At 30.0% G+C, this 19,420-nt stretch overlaps 2 protein-coding genes across 3 annotated transcripts in view; both read left to right on the forward strand.

The window, feature by feature from the left end:
* Positions 1 to 4,069: 4,069 nt before the first annotated feature.
* Positions 4,070 to 11,423, forward strand: LOC108915343. 2 transcript variants are annotated; one of them, XM_018721356.1, is made up of 4 exons: positions 4,070 to 4,112; positions 5,258 to 5,575; positions 9,489 to 9,731; positions 11,048 to 11,192. In XM_018721356.1, the coding sequence occupies exons 2-4, from the start codon at positions 5,258 to 5,260 to the stop codon at positions 11,096 to 11,098; spliced, it is 612 nt and encodes a 203-aa protein (XP_018576872.1). In that variant the 5' UTR covers positions 4,070 to 4,112; the 3' UTR covers positions 11,099 to 11,192. The 2 variants fall into 2 exon arrangements, with proteins under 2 accessions (XP_018576872.1, XP_018576871.1); XM_018721355.1 differs by having other exon boundaries at positions 4,077 to 4,112; positions 9,489 to 9,873; positions 11,048 to 11,423.
* An 894-nt stretch (positions 11,424 to 12,317) lies between these two features.
* LOC108915341 (anaphase-promoting complex subunit cdh1-like) overlaps positions 12,318 to 19,420 on the forward strand; it is a 14,052-nt gene continuing 6,949 nt past the window's right edge. Inside the window, exon 1 of the mRNA XM_018721352.1 lies at positions 12,318 to 12,387. The gene's annotated coding sequence lies outside the window, so the exon portion shown is untranslated. The remainder of the gene's footprint in view (positions 12,388 to 19,420) is intronic.

Raw genomic sequence — 19,420 nt, forward strand, 5'->3', positions numbered from 1 at the left:
CCATAGCTCTTTGTTAATATAAAGACTTGGGATCGGCTGCACTTTGATTTTGAAACCAATTGCAAAATTCAGGACGACTGGGGAAATCAGCTGTTTCGCTTTAACGTTCGAACGCCTTATAGACGAACGGTCCACCCCTAAAAAGATGCTTAGAAAATCAAGGTCACCGACCACGAGGAGAGGCCAGGATGAAACCTTTTGTAATCGATGCATTGAGTTATTGCGAACAAAAAACCTAAGTAACATCTTTGTGTCCGAGTGGCAGGTAATTTGTTATTAACAAAAAAATTGCAAAATAAAAATATTGCAAAAAAACGCTCTGCAAACAATTTTCCAAGGTAAATTGGGCAAAAATAAACACTTTTTGTCTCTTGACATTTTTTCGTAGAACGCTTCCTTTTCGAGCTAGGGGCGATTTAAGGTCGAAAAATGGCTAAAAGTTGCCAACTTTAAAAATTCATATCTCAGCTCCTACCAAAGCTTTCGGAACGTTCAAAAGCGCAAAATGATCCTCGAGACTTATACTTTAATGTAGTATTTTTTTTAAACCAGCCCCTTTTTTTTAACCCGTTAAATTTGCAGCTGAATTTCGGCCGCTAGTGCCCACGCGCCACCCCTACGTATCGCTATATATAGATATAGCGCTGTCGTGCATATAATCGAATAAACGCTATTCATTCATTACTTGTTACAATTTTTACTATTTAGTATTTCTAACACTCATACATATTTTCAAATTCATCAAATATTGTATATCATATAATTATTTATAAGATTAATAATATGAATATCATATTTAAATGGAAAATAATATGTATTACGTTACAAATATATTGATTTATATTTATAACTGTATCTTCATTAATGTAGCTTCAATAATAATAACTATATATAACTATATTTATATCAAAAAATTATTTAGAACTAGAATATAAAATGTTATAAAAGGATACGCATAGATAGTCAACCAAAATATTAACTAACCGAGTTTTCGCGAACGTGCGCTTATGCGAATTACTTGTTATAACTTGTTTAAACAAGCGCAATGGATTAGACTGCAGCGATCGGGTGTCGCATGGATCATTAGTTTATTGTCTGGCATCAGGCAATAACAGTGAACATTTGACAAATAATGTATAAAAAATAAATAATACATTTTCTACAATATTCATTTGTGCTGTCATAGTGCAACAATCCTTTATTAGTCTGTAAACAATCATGCAACGTATGTGAATATTCAATGTTGTATAAAACTGCAGGTAAGTTTTCGAAAAATATTCTTGTGCTATTCGTTATTTAATACAATATTTATTATTCCCAATAGCTAGTATGTACATGATAGTATAGTAAATATCGAATCATCATGATACCAATACCATCATCAATACCTCCGGCAGAGCCTGTATTGTTACAACATGTTATGCGTGTTAAATGGCAAATCAATGAATGGTCTCAAGCAAGATCTGCAAGCATAACATCCTTCGACCCAACACAATATGGCTGGATATTAAAAAATAATGTATTGTGCTACAATTATTTTGAAGGAGATACGGCCATGGAAATGTTACAAAAATTCATATGTTCCTGCAGTGGAAAGTTACCATGCAGCGATGAAGACATTTGTTCTTGCTTATCACAAGGCTTCAAATGTTGCGATCTTTGCAATTGCTCTATAAAATGTCAAAATGCAGAAATACAAACTGATGATACTGATTCGGAGACTGAAAATTGATTTTTTATTAAATAGTTAAGTTTATATTTAAATGTAAATATATTTTTTTATATTAATAAATACCTTTGATATATGCATTTTTTGTAATGTTTAATTAATTTATTTTCCATTTAAATATGATATTCATATTATTAATCTTATAAATAATTATATGATATACAATATTTGATTAATTTGAAAATATGTATGAGTGTTAGTAATACTAAATAGTAAAAATTGTAACAAGTAATGAATGAATAACGTTTATTCGATTATATGCACGACAGCGCCTATATCTATATATAGCGATACGTAGGGGTGTCGCGTGGGCACTAGCGGCCGAAATTCAACTGCAAATTTAACGGGTTAAAAAAAAGGGGCGGGTTTAAAAAAATACTACATTAAAGTATAAGTCTCGAAGATCATTTTGCGCTTTTGAACGTTCCGAAAGCTTTGGTAGGAGCTGAGATATGAATTTTTAAAGTTGGCAACTTTTAGCCATTTTTCGACCTTAAATCGCCCCTAGCTTGGAAAATTGTTTGCAGAGCGTTTTTTTGCAATATTTTTATTTTGCAATTTTTTTGTTAATAACAAATTACCTGCCACTCGAACACAAAGATGTTACTTAGGTTTTTTGTTCGCAATAATTCAATGCATCGATTACAAAAGGTTTCATCCTGGCCTCTCCTCGTGGTCGGTGACCTTGATTTTCTAAGCATCTTTTTAGGGGTGGACCGTTCGTCTATTATAGTCCGCCAACGCATTCCCTGTTGCGACTAGGGCGCCGAATTAACGGGAGTTATGAGTTAAGAAATCGGAAACATTGAGTTTTGTCGATTACAGTGCCATCTATAATGATTCGAAAAAAATGTTTCAGACAAATCCTAGGTACTTTTAGCCGTAGAATCCGAATCTGCGATAAAAATAGAGGTTCCTATTTAAGATTTCAAAGTGCCGCCCCACCTACTACGGGACTAATTTTTTCACTAATGTATTCCCTCCGTAGAATGATTAAATTTAGATTATGGAAATTTTTTTCATAGAATGCTTATTTCTCGAGATATTTGAAAGTTTCAGGTTAAAAAATTACACGGTATTGTCTAGGCCTCCATTTTCTTTTGGTTTCTTGTTGCGCGATTTTTTCGAAGCCGCAGGCGTAGAACTTCTTATTGATTTTTATTGTAAAAAAGTCACAAAAACTTTCGAAGATGGTTTGATATTAAAATAATAGTCTGATTTATGGTTTTACCGTGGTTCGAGAGTCAGTACAGTAGTCGATTCGTATTTCGTATGGGTCTGTCACTATTTAAATTTAACTGATTACCGATGTCTGCGATAATTTTGTGCTTATGTATTTTACATTAGATTTAATACAAAATTTCTGGTTCGGGGACAGTATATATAAATCCAAATTTATTTAACATTAGGAATTAATCAATAATAGCTCTAATCAGTAATGAAAATTACATTTTTTAGTAGACACTTTTGGATAATTTAAATATTTTTAGATATTACCCAATAAGTAAGGGGTAAGGTATTAATAAATATTTTAAATTATATACCTATTAATAATACTAATTATAAGTACACAGTATCATACATTCCTTTACATTGTGAGTTGTACGTTATCTCAAATGGAATAAAATAATATATATGGGTATTAATTTAACTAAAAGAAGGAAAAGTCAGTAATTAAGGAATTAACTGAAAATAGATGTTTGAGAATAAAAGTCTATATTCTAAAAAATAAAGCAATGCACTGAAACATTTATACCGTAATTATTGTCAATTCAGGGCAGGTCCGGTAAAATATTTTAAAATATGTTTTATAGTCAATTTTAGTGCTTTAAATACAGTAGTAAAGCTACCAAAAAAACTATTGACGGATCAAATAATACCAATTTCATTTAGATTTGGATTGACTTTAATATTGTAAATCATTGTAAAATAGTTTTTCGAATGGTCCGAATAATATGAATGGACAATTTAAAAAATGAATCAAATGGTACCTTTTTAAGTATATAAAACATATGATAACAAATTCTTGATACATCGATCTGAATCAGGTATTTATAACTGATTATAACGGATATTTAAAATCTACATATTTTAACCTTAAAGCATCTATTTGGCATCGATCTACATGTTTGATAATAACATTATTTGTATGTTGCCAAATATTTACTACAACAGTATATTTGCAAATGATGATTTTCTTATCTTTGTCATTTTAGTGAGGAATGAAACAGACATATTGTTCTTTTTTTCATATTTACTTTATCAATTTATCATCTCAAACCAATAAATGCTTCTTTGTTGAGAGAAGAAATTCGATTATTCACAAATAATTTCAATATTTATAAAGGTATATGGTTGTCAGTAGTATTTTGAGTGTTATAAGGTGAGTTTCCATTACAACAAAATTGCAATATGTATTTTAACAATTATGTTCCTAATAATTTCCAGATCATATTAAAATTTTCTGAGTTTAATTTACTTAAACCTAGAAAATCACTTTCACAAATCTCACAATATACAGTGTCACATACTATATGAAACAAAAAGAAATATTAATTCGTGTAGCAATTTACTTCATTAAACTTTTCTAAATATTTTGTTTATAATAATATACAGGCTGTTTCCGAAAGGCCTCCCGTAAATACAGGGGATGACAAAATACGACAAAAAATAAGAATTTTTTGTCTTATGAACTATATGTCTATCTCCTCTTGTTTTCGAGATACAGAGCAACAAAATAAAATTTTTTAAATACAATTTTTACGAAAATTTCCAAACGGTGCGAAATATTTTGATGAAATTTGGTATTCCGGGGTTTTTAAGGATGCCAAATAGGCTGGTCTAATTATTCTTTGGATATTTCATAGAGGGCGCTAGTTCCTATTCCTATTACATTTTAAGTTCAAATTTTTTTAAGGTTAGGTTTTTTCCATTCGGGCACCAATTTCTAATGTACAATTTTATTTTCTAAATATAATGTACTTTTGTTAGAACTTCCTAATGTAGACGGTTTTCGTGAAAAAGGCTTTTAATTAAACTCTTACAATATTACGGTGTATAAAATAAGGGACTTTTCTCAAAGTAAGCTTATGTCAGAAATTATTGATGGATGTCTCATAAACAACGCATACATTCTTAGTAATATTTTAAATTCTATTTAACTTTATAACAACATTTTAGTGACTATAATTAGCCATTACTAACTACAGTCACTAAAAAGAAGAAAGAACACCTGTTTCATGTTGCAAAAATTTATAGTTGCAGAAAAAAATGGATTTTCTAACTTTCAGTATTTGGGATCATCCGTGTCTCATTAAACATTATCTGTTTGCTAAATTTATAGCGACATTATAATTATCTTAAAAAGTGAAAAAGTTTTCTTAAAAAAGAAAGGAAAATTATTTAAAGGATCTTAAATCTTTAATTATGCAAAATTGTAATTTGATCTTTCACTTCCGTCGTAATCGTTTCTTGGATACTGTATAAAGATAATTTAGTATATATCCATTTGATTTAATTTCTTTTTAGATGAATCTTAAAATTTTCCTTTTAATATTTTTCGCCACTATTGCTGTTGCTGACTATACCTGCAGCGATACCGACTGTCATGAATGTGTTGATAATGTTTGCCATTTGTCATGTCAAGGCAAGTCATGCCACAGTTGTCCTAGTGGTAATTGCTGCAAAGAGAATAACTGTAATGTATGCATTTCTTCAATTTGTTGCTCAACGACAAAATGTAATACCTGCATCAACAGGCAACGAATATTATGTCCAGATACAATATCATCGATGGACTGCAACACAAGAGTAGCGGAAAAATGTGGATTGAAGGCTGAAGACCCAGTAAGCATTATCTTATTATTGTTTAGTTGATATAACATATAATTGTCTAAGTAGATGATAACATATATTAATAAACATCGTTACGTTTACGCGTATTCGTGATACTATTATATGTGTACCCTTGTAAATAATTTTGTTGCGAATTATTTATTTCAGAAATTATTAGAAATGTGTCATCACCCGAAAATGTTAGATCAATTGTAAGTTTTACTGTTTTTGAAATTACCAGAAAAGTAATATCATTCACTAATTTTTCACAAAAAATTCATTTGTTTTATCACAAACAAGTGTGTATTGTATCACTTTTGAGATACCTATGTAGACGCCAGTAGCCAGCTCTGTTTTATCTCATCATATACACTTTTACATTTTCTGTAAGAATACTTTTTCTAAAATGATACAAAATTTTCTGGATATATGTCTAACAGTACGGTTATGTATGAGAGGGATGCCCAAAAATTTAAACGTAATGTATTAAAAATTCGTCATTGGAATCCTATATCACTGCAACGTTGAGGAAGCGTTCTAATAGAATAGGTATCTATATTCCTGAAATGCGATGTCTAATTTTGCGATTTTCTTTAATAAATAATAAAAGAAATCCATATTTTACTTTTTCAATATCTTCAAAATAATAAAGTTAAAGTCAAATTTTACATTCTAACACAATTCATTGAGATTTCAGGAAGTTTTATCTACTTAAACACGTATGAGATTTGATTTTTTTTATACATTATTGAAAACTTTTGATCTGGCACTTAGTAACTGAAACGTAGGAATTATCTAAATTACTATTTTTGATGAACACTTGCGGTATTATTTTGATTCCATATTTTAATGTAATGACTTCGTTTTATATGATTTTCCTAGATCGTTATAAAATTGGTAACTATTTTGTCGTTATGGTAAATGCTTTATTGACTAAGGCCCTTAAATTGAAATAGAAACTCTACAAAAAGTTAGAAAAATGCGCCTAACAGCTTTATTCTTGCTAACAAATGAACGGAATAACACACAATGTGTTTATATATTTATACTTTGTATAACAGACATTAGGTTAAATTAGGTTTCATGTGAACGGGCCAAAAAATAGGTTTTTATTACAACCTAACGGAATTAAGACAGCTAAAAAAAGGAGGGAGAGGGGGGCAACAGGATTGGAATGTCCAATAGTGGACAGTTAAATTGCAGGACCACACTCTACTGCAGGGGGGGATCTTATCAGAAAATACCTTAATAGTAGGTAACCAGTTTCATGCAAGACACTTACATTTAAAGTTTTCTATAGGTAAACTTTAGAAGAAGAGGAAAGGATATAGAAAACTAACTTTTAGCTTTCCAAATAGAATATGTTTACAAAACATACATTGAAAGAAATCATCTAAGTGAGACTCTTCGCTAGGATATTATAGCAATTGTTAGTGAAATATATTTCAAGGACATAAAAGAAAAATCATGTTGTCATAAGTAAACTCGTTTTTCTAACAATATGTTTGCTACCATAACAAAAAAATATTGCCCTATTTAACAGCTTCCTTGGAATTATATTTTATTCAATTGTCGATCAAGTGAGTTGCTTTGCGCAGTTAAATGAATGTACTTTCTTGAAATTTGTTAAGATGGGAGTAGTGGACTCTTACTTGTAGGAAATTAGAACTCGCTTAGTGTTAGTGAAGAATAAATTATTTTTTTTTAGGATTGTAATTGCAACACAATCATGAAAAGTCCGAGAAAATAATTGGTGCAATTTTTTCCGGGATACACCCCTTTCATCTTGACACAAATGAAAAATTTCACTCCATTTATGTTTTCGAACTTGTTATGATTAATTTGTATTTAAAATAGTATTTCTAACAAAAATGTCCCATTAACATTTTTTAAATAATTATAGGTACCTATGTCTGCTATGCCTATCCTTCTGTTCAATAGATAATATACATATATTTAATTATAATATATTATTTTTTTCGGATAGTACATTTTTCTTCTACAGCCTGAGTAATATATTGTCCCAATGAACTTCTTCTTAACCTTATGACAAATTTCTGTGATAAGGAATATTGCGATTTTTTTGTATATTGTAATATTTTATCATAATGACTTTCATCTTTACACGGTCGTTTGAATTATGGTTTAGCATACTGACATAATTATTATCAGTTACATAATTACATTTTGTTATTGACTTTAATAATAAATCATTTAAAATTAAATTTAACAATTAAACAAATTTAAAATTAGGCATAATAGGTCACTTTTTTATTATAAGATCCAGGTATTTTTTACATTTGAAGATTTTGGAGTAAAAACTGGGCAATTCCATTTTTTAGTAAAATTGACTGGTGTTCAATATGCGGAGGCATGTTCCCCAAACATTATTAATTCAACACGAAACGTCTTATTTTTTGGTTATTACAGTCATTTTTCACTTACTACATTCTCGTCCTAAACTTTTTTTCTGACTGATGCCATAGGTACTGATGCGGCGGCGGCGGATCAATGAAATATTAAATATTACTTTAATTGCTTAACTGATATCTGATAATCATCAAAATTGATCTATTGGCTGACTTGAGGGCCCTTATTGCAAAATCCAATATATCTATAAGTTTAACAAAAACAACAAATCTGTTTACACAAACTTTATAGGAAGCAGTATACCCATTTGATTAGATATCGTAAAACTGAAAATTTTGTTCCACTAAAAAAAATATAAAACAAAAATAAAGTGGTTAACTCGCTTAATACTACATTTTTGGTATAACAGTTGACGCATAAATCACCATGCATAGTGAACAGATCTTTTTACCTAGACACATAAAATAAATAAGATATTTTTACATTTTAAATATTAACAAGTATTATTTATTTATTAATGAAAACAAATGTATAAGGATAATAATTGTTTTCGAATGTTATTATTATTACAATTTAGTATTTTTAATATTGTTAACGTTTTCACTATATTTTATAATTATTGAATATGTTTTTATTATTATGTTCAATTAATTATGCAGTTTGTAGTACGTATACCTAGTGACTTTTACTTTCAAATAGTAGTATTGGACCTACCTATTTAAAATGCCAGTACGGTTAAAACAATACCCGTCCATAGTACTGTGTTAATAAAGTTGAGATTCGCTGCACTTTGATTTTGGAAACCAATTGCAAAATTCAAGACGACTGGGGAAATCAGCTGTTTTCATCTTTCGAACACTCTGTGGTCCGCGGGCGCTGTCCCGATCAGAAAATGTGATGCGAAGAAGGGCGCCAAATTGGAGTTAATTTACTTATCTTTAAAAGGTCTAGAACATTTTTTTTTCGATTTTCTGTCTTTATTTTTCTTTTCTGAGAAATATTGAGGTCAAGGGTAAATTTTACTAATAGCATCGTGTTCAGCGCCTTAAAATACTACAAAAATGATATGGTAAAAAATCAGTTTTGGCCCATATTTAGGCCAGTTTTCACCAAATAATTTCACTTTTCTTCGAAATTCATCGAAAAGTCATGAATTTTGACTACAGGATTGTGTCAGCGCATCGAATTCCTTCGGAAATAATATCTTGGGTTTGAACTTTTTTTGTGTGCCTTTGTAATCAAACCTTGAATTTTGTTTCACAGACGTCATGACAATATACTACTGTAATTTTTAATTAAAGATATAGAACGAAATAATTAAAAAAAAAGTCAGGTGATATTGCATTAATAAAGAATAATCAATAAGCATTTCCAATTAAATTTAAAACGTGAACCTGCAATCTGCACGAATATAAGAGCTTCCATTAAATAGTCGGTTTTATGATTGATCTTAAGTTACATACAATTCGAGTTTTTTGTTAATTTATTCTCTTAAAAGCAATATTCTACTGTACGTCCAGCTTGGAGTTGATGTATTTTAATTTTAAATTTTTAGATTTCAGGACATCGGAATCTGAATTCTGGACACCACAACATTACAACTATAATAAAAATAAGAAACTTAATCAATAATACAAACGTCGTTGATACACCAATTGAACTCAACATAACAAATGCTAACGATATGGTGCTCAATAAAACTAATATATTTCTTAAAAGCTTAGAACGAAGAGAAAGAAAATGTTGTTCTATAGTTCACCCTCAAGAATGTCACAAGGTTCTACTTTTACCAAAAGAAGTATGTTTTACTAGACGGCACAAGGAATGTTCCGTATTGTGTGACAATGTTACGAATTTGCTTATAAAAACTAGTAGAACAAACCAATGTATTACTATAGCAGTTCATCCGTATTTTTATTGTGGCTATTACTCAATAGAAGGTTTGTATTCTCTCTGCGAAGAAGAAAACAATTTCAAATTAGATATAATTAACCCTTAAACTAAACACATATTGATCTGGTACAAATGCCGCCGATGACCTTCGGTTTGAAAGCTCAAGGTCATGGGCAGGCTGTCTCGTTACCAGATTAGATAATATTTATAGGGGAAAAGTGTTTAAAAACTATTGAATACTAGTAATTTAACAAATATTTTGTGCTATAACTTTTATTTGGTTATGTGATACCGATACATGCGCAGATACAGACCTTCATGTTTATGGAACCCATAGATGGGTAGATCAGATCAGATTTAGATAAGTATTTTAATAAAGTAGTAAGAAAGGTCACAGTATATATCATATAATTAGCAAAAATAATAAAGTTTTAAACTTCAATCAGATTTTGATTATAGGCCGTCTGAGTAATTCTAAACATTTGCTAGAAAATTTCGATGTTTAATATGAGTCTTCCAGTTTTTCCATCTATTTTGGTAGCTCATATGACCCAAATTAAACTCCACGAGGTCCATTCTTTGAAAACATTTGTATTTAAATCGGATAGAAACTGAAATAGGGTATTATAGTTTTAGGGTACATATCCTAATAACTATTTGTGTAATATTTAAAATAAGCGTAGAATAATCTACTTATTTCTCTCATGTAACCATTGTTCTGCCCATATTACTTTTTGATACCTTAAAAATTTCACTATTGGTATTGCAACTTGAATAAATTGTAAATTGGGAAGTAATATTTCTCACCATACGAGTATATGTCGTACTTGATATCAGGTACATATTGACACAGAGTTTAACGTAAATGAGGATTATTACAGTAAAACGCCAGCAGATATCGATGCAGCGACACTGAGACAGCCATACACATTGAGATTAGTACCGTATATACCAAACTTGCTAAATGTACCGATCTCAACGTGTATGGGTCTTATTATTTCAAAAGAAAGAATGTATGTCTATCATAACAAAACTAGAAGATAATATAAAATTTTAAATGCAAGACGATCAAGAGTTGTGAACACCATGAATAGATATTTTCTTAAGTAGGTCCTAATAATGTAGAAGTCTATAATTGTCGAATGAATAATAATTAATGAACAAAATATGTAAATTATTATAAAATTATGCAAGTAGCTAAAAAGTCCTTTTTTATTTTAGATTGCAGCGCGTGTTTCAACTGTACAAAAGCAAGTAGTATTAAATGTCTAGAAGAACCAACGTGCAGTAAATCTTGTAGAGGATCCATATTACCTAAAAGATTTTATAATGTACCTTATTACATAAAAAAGAATGGAGAACCAGCGGTGGAATAATATACTTAGGTACCTACCTAATTATTAAGTTTTTCATAAAGTCATTAATTTTCTCTAATATATCCAAATACATTTTTCAAAAATGTAATTTTATACATTTATTTCGATGTGCGTATAATAGTGTGATTTCCTTACCTGTTTACAAAAAAAAGAAGTCAAAAAAAGAAAAAATAAGACATCAGTCTTATCCACCATATTGTTCTTAATTATCTGTAGGTGCATTAAGTTTATTATTATCCATAAAGGGGTATATATATATAAGAATACAATTTTATTTTTAACCACTATGCATATAAAAATCCATTTTTTTATCTTGCAACTTTATTATAATAATCTTTTGAAGAATACAAGGGTAAGATCTTTCTCTCTACCGTAATTTACTAATATAACGATCAAATATTTGAACTACTATATTATTTACGTATATAGAAAACTATATACTTAGTTACAAAACAGACTCATCTAAGAAAAACATTTTATTTTATATATATAAGAATACAATTTTATTTTTAACCACTATGCATATAAAAATCCATTTTTTTATCTTGCAACTTTATTATAATAATCTTGTGAAGAATACAAGGGTAAGATCTTTCTCTCTACCGTAATTTACTAATATAACGATCAAATATTTGAACTACTATATTATTTACGTATATAGAAAACTATATACTTAGTTACAAAACAGACTCATCTAAGAAAAACATTTTATTTTACTTCTACAATTTTTTTTCTATTAAGGTATAAACATATGCTCATCAATTTTTCCAGATTTTACAGATGAAGATTCGTACTTAGTTCAAATATTTGAAATTCGAAGGGTAAGTATTCAATTATTTCCTCGACAGACGTCTATGCTTTATTCCATTCAAACATTTTAATAATGATTCTAATAAAAAGAGGAACATATCTTATTTACTAAAAAAAATTTAATACATACTTTTTTATTTTATGTAACACTTTTTTTGATATATTTTTTACTTTAAAAGTTTCTCACCCAAGTAATGCGATGTGGATGTGGGGATTTTCAAAAAAAAATCTTATAAAATAATCTATTTAACCTATGATCTGACCTTTGTCAAATTTTGTACATGGCCTTCTATTTTAAGTTTGTTATTTAATTACGATAAAAAGACATATTGGTTTTAATAAAATTTAGTTATGTGTTGTTCGTAAAAGAAGAAGGTAAGTAATTTTTCCATTTTTTTATTTTAGTTTTTAGTTGTATGTACATTATGAATAAATAGTCCGTATGTTAACCTCGAGGAGTACCTACTATTGAAACAAGAAATTAATTTAATGAAGTTGTTAGTTATCAATTACATAACGTTTAGTTTATTTCATAAACATTTATCAGTAAAATTTAAAATAGTTGTCCACACAGGGTATCTTCTAACATATTCATTATTATGTTACGGATTAGATACGTTAACCAAAAACTATAGGTACGATAATAAGTATACAAGAAAATATAGAATGAACCAAAATGAACTAATTATAATGTTTCTACTGTTTCGATTTCTTTAAATAAAGGACTATACAATATGTATTTAAATAACAAATATTATAAAAATACTGTAAACATTTTTTTAGCAAAATACTTTTAAAACTTAGAAAACACAAGAATGTGCAAATATGTGAAGTATTTATCCGTTCGTTATTGCTAAGGTTTTTCTGCAATTGCATACATATTTTAATTTCTATTTCTCAAACTTGATTTTAATTAATTAGTTTATGTCTTTTCATGAATATTTTCTTTGAAAACGTTGACAGCAAGAGATTAGTGGCACACAATGTGTAAATCAAATATTGGATCAAACTGCTTTTGTATCAACACATCTTTTAAATTCCTTAATCTATATCTTAATGGACGTTTACAGTCAAAGAAAATGAATTTGAAATATTGTACTTTGAACTTCTTTAGTAATAATAAATTTGTTTGAATTACATCGACGATAGCTTTGTGGTTACTAATTGTAACTTTTATTATCAGCAACTACTGAGAAAGAAACTCCTCATCATTTAATCTATAGTCTAAGTGTCCAATCAACTTATTTGCTCATTTTTTGTTCTTCAATCGATTATATTCAATACATTAAACAAAAAAATGATAAACCGATTGCTATTATCGCAAATAAATGTTCCAAAATTATAAACAGGAATGCAGATTTTAAAGTTGAAATAAAGATACTAAATATGCTAGTTTTTGGCATCCAAATCTTATTTCAAATATTCCAGATAATGTATGTACATAGTACTTACTGTTGTACAAAATGAGCCAATGCGGTAAACTGGCGAGGTCACAATCAACTTTGCTAAGCAACCTACAGTTTTTATGAATATCTAGTTCTTCCATATTCAAAAATCAAAATAAACTAATTTAGAATTTAATATTTTATAGATAACTTCGTGAGCTATTAAAACATTTCAATAAAATTTGGTATTGGAGGATTTTTGGGAAGCTTAAGAAGGTCATAGGGTCACTTTTTACCTAAAAGGATCATTAAGAATACCTAGTTTTTTTACCATATATTATTGTTGGTAGAGATTTTCAGAAAACAACTGAATATTTTATAGATAACTTCGTGAGCTATTAAAACATTTCAATGAAATTTGGTATTGGAGGATTTTTGGGAAGCTTAAGAAGGTCATAGGGTCACTTTTTACCTAAAAGGATCATTAAGAATACCTAGTTTTTTACCATATATTATTGTTGGTAGAGATTTTCAGAAAACAACTGAAAAAAAAATGATATTTGCTGAATGTTGCTTTAAGAGATTTTAAATTTACATTGCAGTTTTCAGTTACGGAGTACCGCGGATATTTGCGATTATTCTAATATAACTAAATGGGATGGGATGAACATGAAGTTTTTTTGAGCCAAGTATAAAGGTCCTATACCCAATTTAAATACCCCAAAGAAAATCCCTAAAAAGTATTGATTTTTAACCGCATTTTTGCGATTTTTTCGATTTTTACCATAATAATCATGATTCATTCGATTTGTAACTAGACATGTTTTGTAAAAAATTTAATTGCAAACATTTTTTTCCTCTTCGATTTTCGCCTAAAATCAACTTTTGAAAAGATACATAATTAAATAAGAAGAAAAATATGACATTTTTCGAATTTTTTAAATATATTGTGCCGCCAAAAGTTAAGCCCAAATTTTCATTTCTAGTGATATTTGAAAGCCAAAAAGCCAAAAATCTCCGTGGATATACGATTCACCCAAACCAAAACAGATACCGCCTGGTCTATTAGTATAACTCTCCATTTCCAAAAATTACCCCTATAAGTGGGTGCAAAATATAGGAAAACACAATGAACATACCCTTGGTTTTACCTGTGTAAATTAATTCGGTCCAGGTATATCCAATAATGTTTCATACTTTCTTAGAACTTCTAAACTCAACACAGCTGTGCAGGTTTATCGCCTATACGCACTTCTAAACCCGTACATATAAACCTAACAAAGCTACCGGCATTAAATATATCAGTTTATGATAATTAATTATATATACAGGGTGATCCGAATTTTATGCAGGAAACTTCGAGGGTAGATAGATCTCTTTCAAATAGTAGGTGCTTGCCTAATAAACATAGGTCTAGAACGGCCTCGTTTTAGAGATACAGGGTGTTGAAGTTGCGTTAAAAAAAATTGATTTTTTGCTTATATTTCCGGAATCTATTAACCGATTTCAATAAAATTTAGTACAGACAATGTATGATAGTAGGCCTTGTATTTCCTAAAATATGAGCTCTAAAGGTTCAACCAGTGGTGTACAACTGGATAGTCACCCCATTTTTTATAAAAAAAAAACCTACGCCACTATATTTTTTACACGCTATTGTAATGCATTTATATTCTATTGCACAAAATACGTAAAAAAGGTAACTTGAATTTTTTCCCTAAAGTTCACCGTTCTCCAGTTATTCATACCAACACAATCCCCTTGTAGCAAACACTTCTAACCATAATATTATAAGAATATTTATGTTTATGCTTAAAAGTAAGTGCAATTTGTAAGCATATCAACAAAATTCTTTACACTCGTCACTTTCATCTTTCCGGATTAAAACGATATTTGGAAAATCACAACGGAGTATTGAAAGGCACAGAAATGAAATTTTAAGAGTATTTGAAGACGATCTTTGCCTAAGTACACAAAGAACGTCTCGGCAACTTGAGGTGAGTAAACCGAAAATTTGAAAAGTTCTACATAAGGATGGCAGAAAACCTGTGCAAAATTTACTTCTGAGAGCTGCAGAGAGACGCCTGAATTTTTATCAGTGGTTTTTAGAATTTTTACTAGAAATCTTTGGACCGATGAGGCTGCGTTCACAAGGCGAGGGGTAGTGAATTTTCACAATTTGCGTATTTGGTCACAAGAAAATGAAATTCGGACAAAATCTTTTCAACACGAATTTTCTGTGAAAGTATGGCTTGGAATAATTCGCAATAAAGTACTATGTGGACTTTAAATTAAATATACGACAAAATACTGGATACAAATGGATGGTGCTCCTTGAGGAGAATAATACAAGAATGGCTTAATGAAAATTATATGGGGTGATGGATAGGCAGAAGACCAAATGCCAATATCAACCATAACATTAGGGAAGGCCCAGTGTCTCGGCCAGCCAGATCGCCAGATCTAAACACCCTGGATTTCTATGTTTGGGGTTACCTATCTGAAAAGTAACGTTTACTCCAATAGATACTAGATTACAACTACTTAGCGAATAGAACGCAGGTGTAATGAATTAAAAGAAAACCACCACGTAGGTATGTTATTAGCTTCAATTAGTTTCATTAATAGAAGATGTCAGAAATGTATGGATGTGGGTGGTTCGTATTTTAAACAGTTGCTGTAAATACGTAACGTTAACTTTGTTTCCTGTTTAGTTGTTTTTGCTTGGTACATGTATTTTTATTATTATTTTGATAAAGTATTCTTATTTGTAAAGATTAGGCCTCCAGGGGAAACTAAAACACACCAGGAGCACTACCTTACAGGTGATATGGAAAGAATTTTGTTGATGTGCTTACAAATTGCACCTACTTTTAAGCATAAACATAAATATGCTTGTAACATTATGGTTAGAAGTGTCTACAACAAGGGGATTGTATTGGTATGAATAACTTGAAAATGGTGAATCTTAGGGAAAAATTTCAAGTCAACATTTTCTACGTAGTTAGTGCATTAGAATATAAATCCGTTACAATAACTTGTAAAAAATAGGCGTAGGTTTTTTTTATAAAAAGGGGGTGACCCCTGTCCAGTTGTACACCACTGGTTAAACCTTTAGGGCTCATATTTTAGGGAATACAAGGTGTACTATCATACATTACATGTACCAAATTTTATTGAAATCGATTAATAGATTCCGGAGATACAAATAAAAAATCAATTTTTTTTAACAACTTCAACACCCTGTATGTTCCAGACCTATGTTTATAAGGCAAACTCCTATTATTTTAAAGAGATCTATTTGTCCTCGAAGTTTCCTGGATAAAATTCGGACCACACTGTATAAATGCCTCAACTAACCATACCTTTTAATAAGGTTTATCAGGTACGGAGGTACGTCTATAGTCTAACGAAAGTTTCTGTAGATTCGCTAGTGACTAAAGTAGTAAGCCTTTAGATTTGGCAACGTTGCACTTCGCTGGCGCGCTCTGCTCGACGTTCGCTCGCTCTCGCTCGATAATTCTGTTTGTTTGGACACCTGCGAATTTCAAATAATACGCTATGTCGAGACCGCGGCGTTGCCGCAATCACACAAGTAGGGTATTTTTACCGTTTATCAGTCTCCCCCCTCCACTTTCTGGCTTGGGATGACCTTGAGGCCGAAGGCCGATGACGATGGTGCATGGATGACCTTGAGGCTGAAAGCCGAAGGAGATGACGTAGGTTGGTGACTTTTATTTGACCTTTGCATTACAGTTAACCTTGAAATTAGATTTGTATGGTATGTAAGAGAGGAGGAATTTTACATGAGAAGATAACCTTCATTTTACTTTGACATTGCCGTTAACCTTGAAATTAAATTTGTGTAGTGTGGTGTGAATAAGGAAGATTGTTTATGACCTTCATTTGTCTTAGGTTTTAAACATTGCAGTTAACCTTGAAATTAAATTTGAAATATGTCTATCGGTGTAGATAAATATTTTATGAGGGTGTGGTGACCTTGAGCTAGTTCAAAAGATGAAAAAATATCACATTATGTGACGCCATTCGCTTGATTTACGTTTAAACAACGCATTTAACCTTGAAATTAAATAGTTTTAATGTTGTGTATACATTGTGACGTGGTGCATTTGAATTGCAGTGTATTTTCTATATAAGAGAGATCAAAGTGAAGAATTACATTTCGTTGTGTGGCAACCCTGCAGTGAGCGTCTACAATAGTGTAAATTTTGTGTCAAAAAATTTTTGAAGTGAGAACAATTATATTATTTATTGCTGACTAAATATTATATATTATAATATAAAATGGCATTATCAATTGATGAATTAAATAAAATAAATAGTAATATTAACGGTGAATTCAGTGATATTATGTGAAGGTCAGTTTCCTCGTTGTAAATTGATATATCGGATAAAAAACTATCTTTTGTCAATACACGTTTTGGAAAGTCCATTTTAGCTATACAGGGTGTTAAAAAAATAGTGTAAAATATTTCAGGAGGTAATAGTATGAACCAAAATAAGCAGAAAAGTCTTAATAAACATGGGTCCGCAAAGTAACGGTTGCGGATATGGACCACTATTCGTTTTTCAAACATTTTATTTTATTAGGAATAAACCGACAAAGGAAGCTTTTAACAAACAAAAAACAAAGTTACAGAAGATGTTCAAAGTGCCCTCCGTCCATTTCCAAGCAGGCACGACATCTTCGTCTCAACGATATTCGAACTCTTTCGAAAACACCCTCCTTGGTTTGGATTTCTTGACACTTTTGATTAATCCGTAGCTGCAGCTCTTCCAGGCTATTTACAGGAGTACCATACACTAATGTCTTCAAATATCCCCAAACAAAGAAATCTAGAGGGTTCAGATCAGGCGATCTTGGAGGCCATAANGTAAATTTTGTGTAAAAAAATTTTTTTAAGTGAGAACAATTATTATTGTATTTATTGCTAACTAGATATTACAGGGAATTATAATATAAAAATGGCATTATCAATTGATGAATTAAATAAAATAAATAGTAATATTAACGGTGAATTCAACGATATTATGCGAAGGTCAGTTTCCTCGTTGGAAATTGATACACAATATCCGATAAAAAAACTATCTTTTGTCAATACACGTTTTGGAAAGTCCATTTTAGCTATATTGTTTGATGAAAAGTGTAATTTAAATTTCAAGTGTTTTTTACCAAAGAGGGTTACAGAACACATAACAGAGGATATTTTGAATAAAATGAATTCCTCTTGGGAACAATATACGATAACTTATTTAGGTCAAAGTGACCCTGCATTTAAAGATGGTAAATGTAAAGCGTTGTTAAAATTTGGAATTGTCATTTAATTTTTGTTTATTTAATTTAAATAAAAAAAATATATCTAGTAGTAACAAATATGTTTTATATATAGAGTATATTCTAGTCAATATAAGTAATTTACACTATTTAGTCAGTATAACAATATAAGGTGGCTACTTTGTTAATGTTTTATAATTCCAATAGGTAATGAACAATTTGTTATAATCTTATAACTACAATACCTGTTTTCATATCATTTTTTTTATGTATAGAACAACTATTGAAAATGTGGATGCATTATGCTAGCCAAAATTGGACCGATGCTGTCAGCCAGTCAGCCGTAAAGAGATTGATGAATGAGCTAGATTGTGTGGCAATAGATTGTCTTCACGCATCTAATTATGACATGAATTACTGCTTCTCTGAAGAAAAAATTAAACAGTTGGAGGAGGATTATGAAAAACATCGCCGTGGTGCATCATTATGTAGTAATTATTTAAGTGAAACTATAAATTTGGATAATTTTTGTGTGAAAATGGTGGAGATAGGACTAAAACAATTTGTTATTTCTAATTTGTTGGATTATCTACCATATGCAACTGTTGTAAAATACAAATTAGCAGCTCAAGAAAATAATGCTGGTAATGAAGATGATATATTATAACATATCATTAAATTTTTATGTAATTTATATATTATCTTAAAATGGTATAATATTATATAT

This window comes from Anoplophora glabripennis, unplaced genomic scaffold (assembly GCF_000390285.2).
Source record: "Anoplophora glabripennis isolate ALB-LARVAE unplaced genomic scaffold, Agla_2.0 scaffold1319, whole genome shotgun sequence".
Taxonomy (NCBI): Eukaryota; Metazoa; Arthropoda; class Insecta; order Coleoptera; family Cerambycidae; genus Anoplophora; species Anoplophora glabripennis.

Bases quoted from the DNA above. Each gene is read 5' to 3' on its own strand.
- LOC108915343 (XM_018721355.1), top strand. From the start codon at position 5,258: ATGAATCTTAAAATTTTCCTTTTAATATTTTTCGCCACTATTGCTGTT. The intron at 5,576-9,488 runs GTAAGCATTATC...TTAAATTTTTAG, and splicing joins GATTGAAGGCTGAAGACCCA to ATTTCAGGACATCGGAATCT. The intron at 9,874-11,047 runs GTTTGTATTCTC...TTTTTATTTTAG, and splicing joins TGGCTATTACTCAATAGAAG to ATTGCAGCGCGTGTTTCAAC.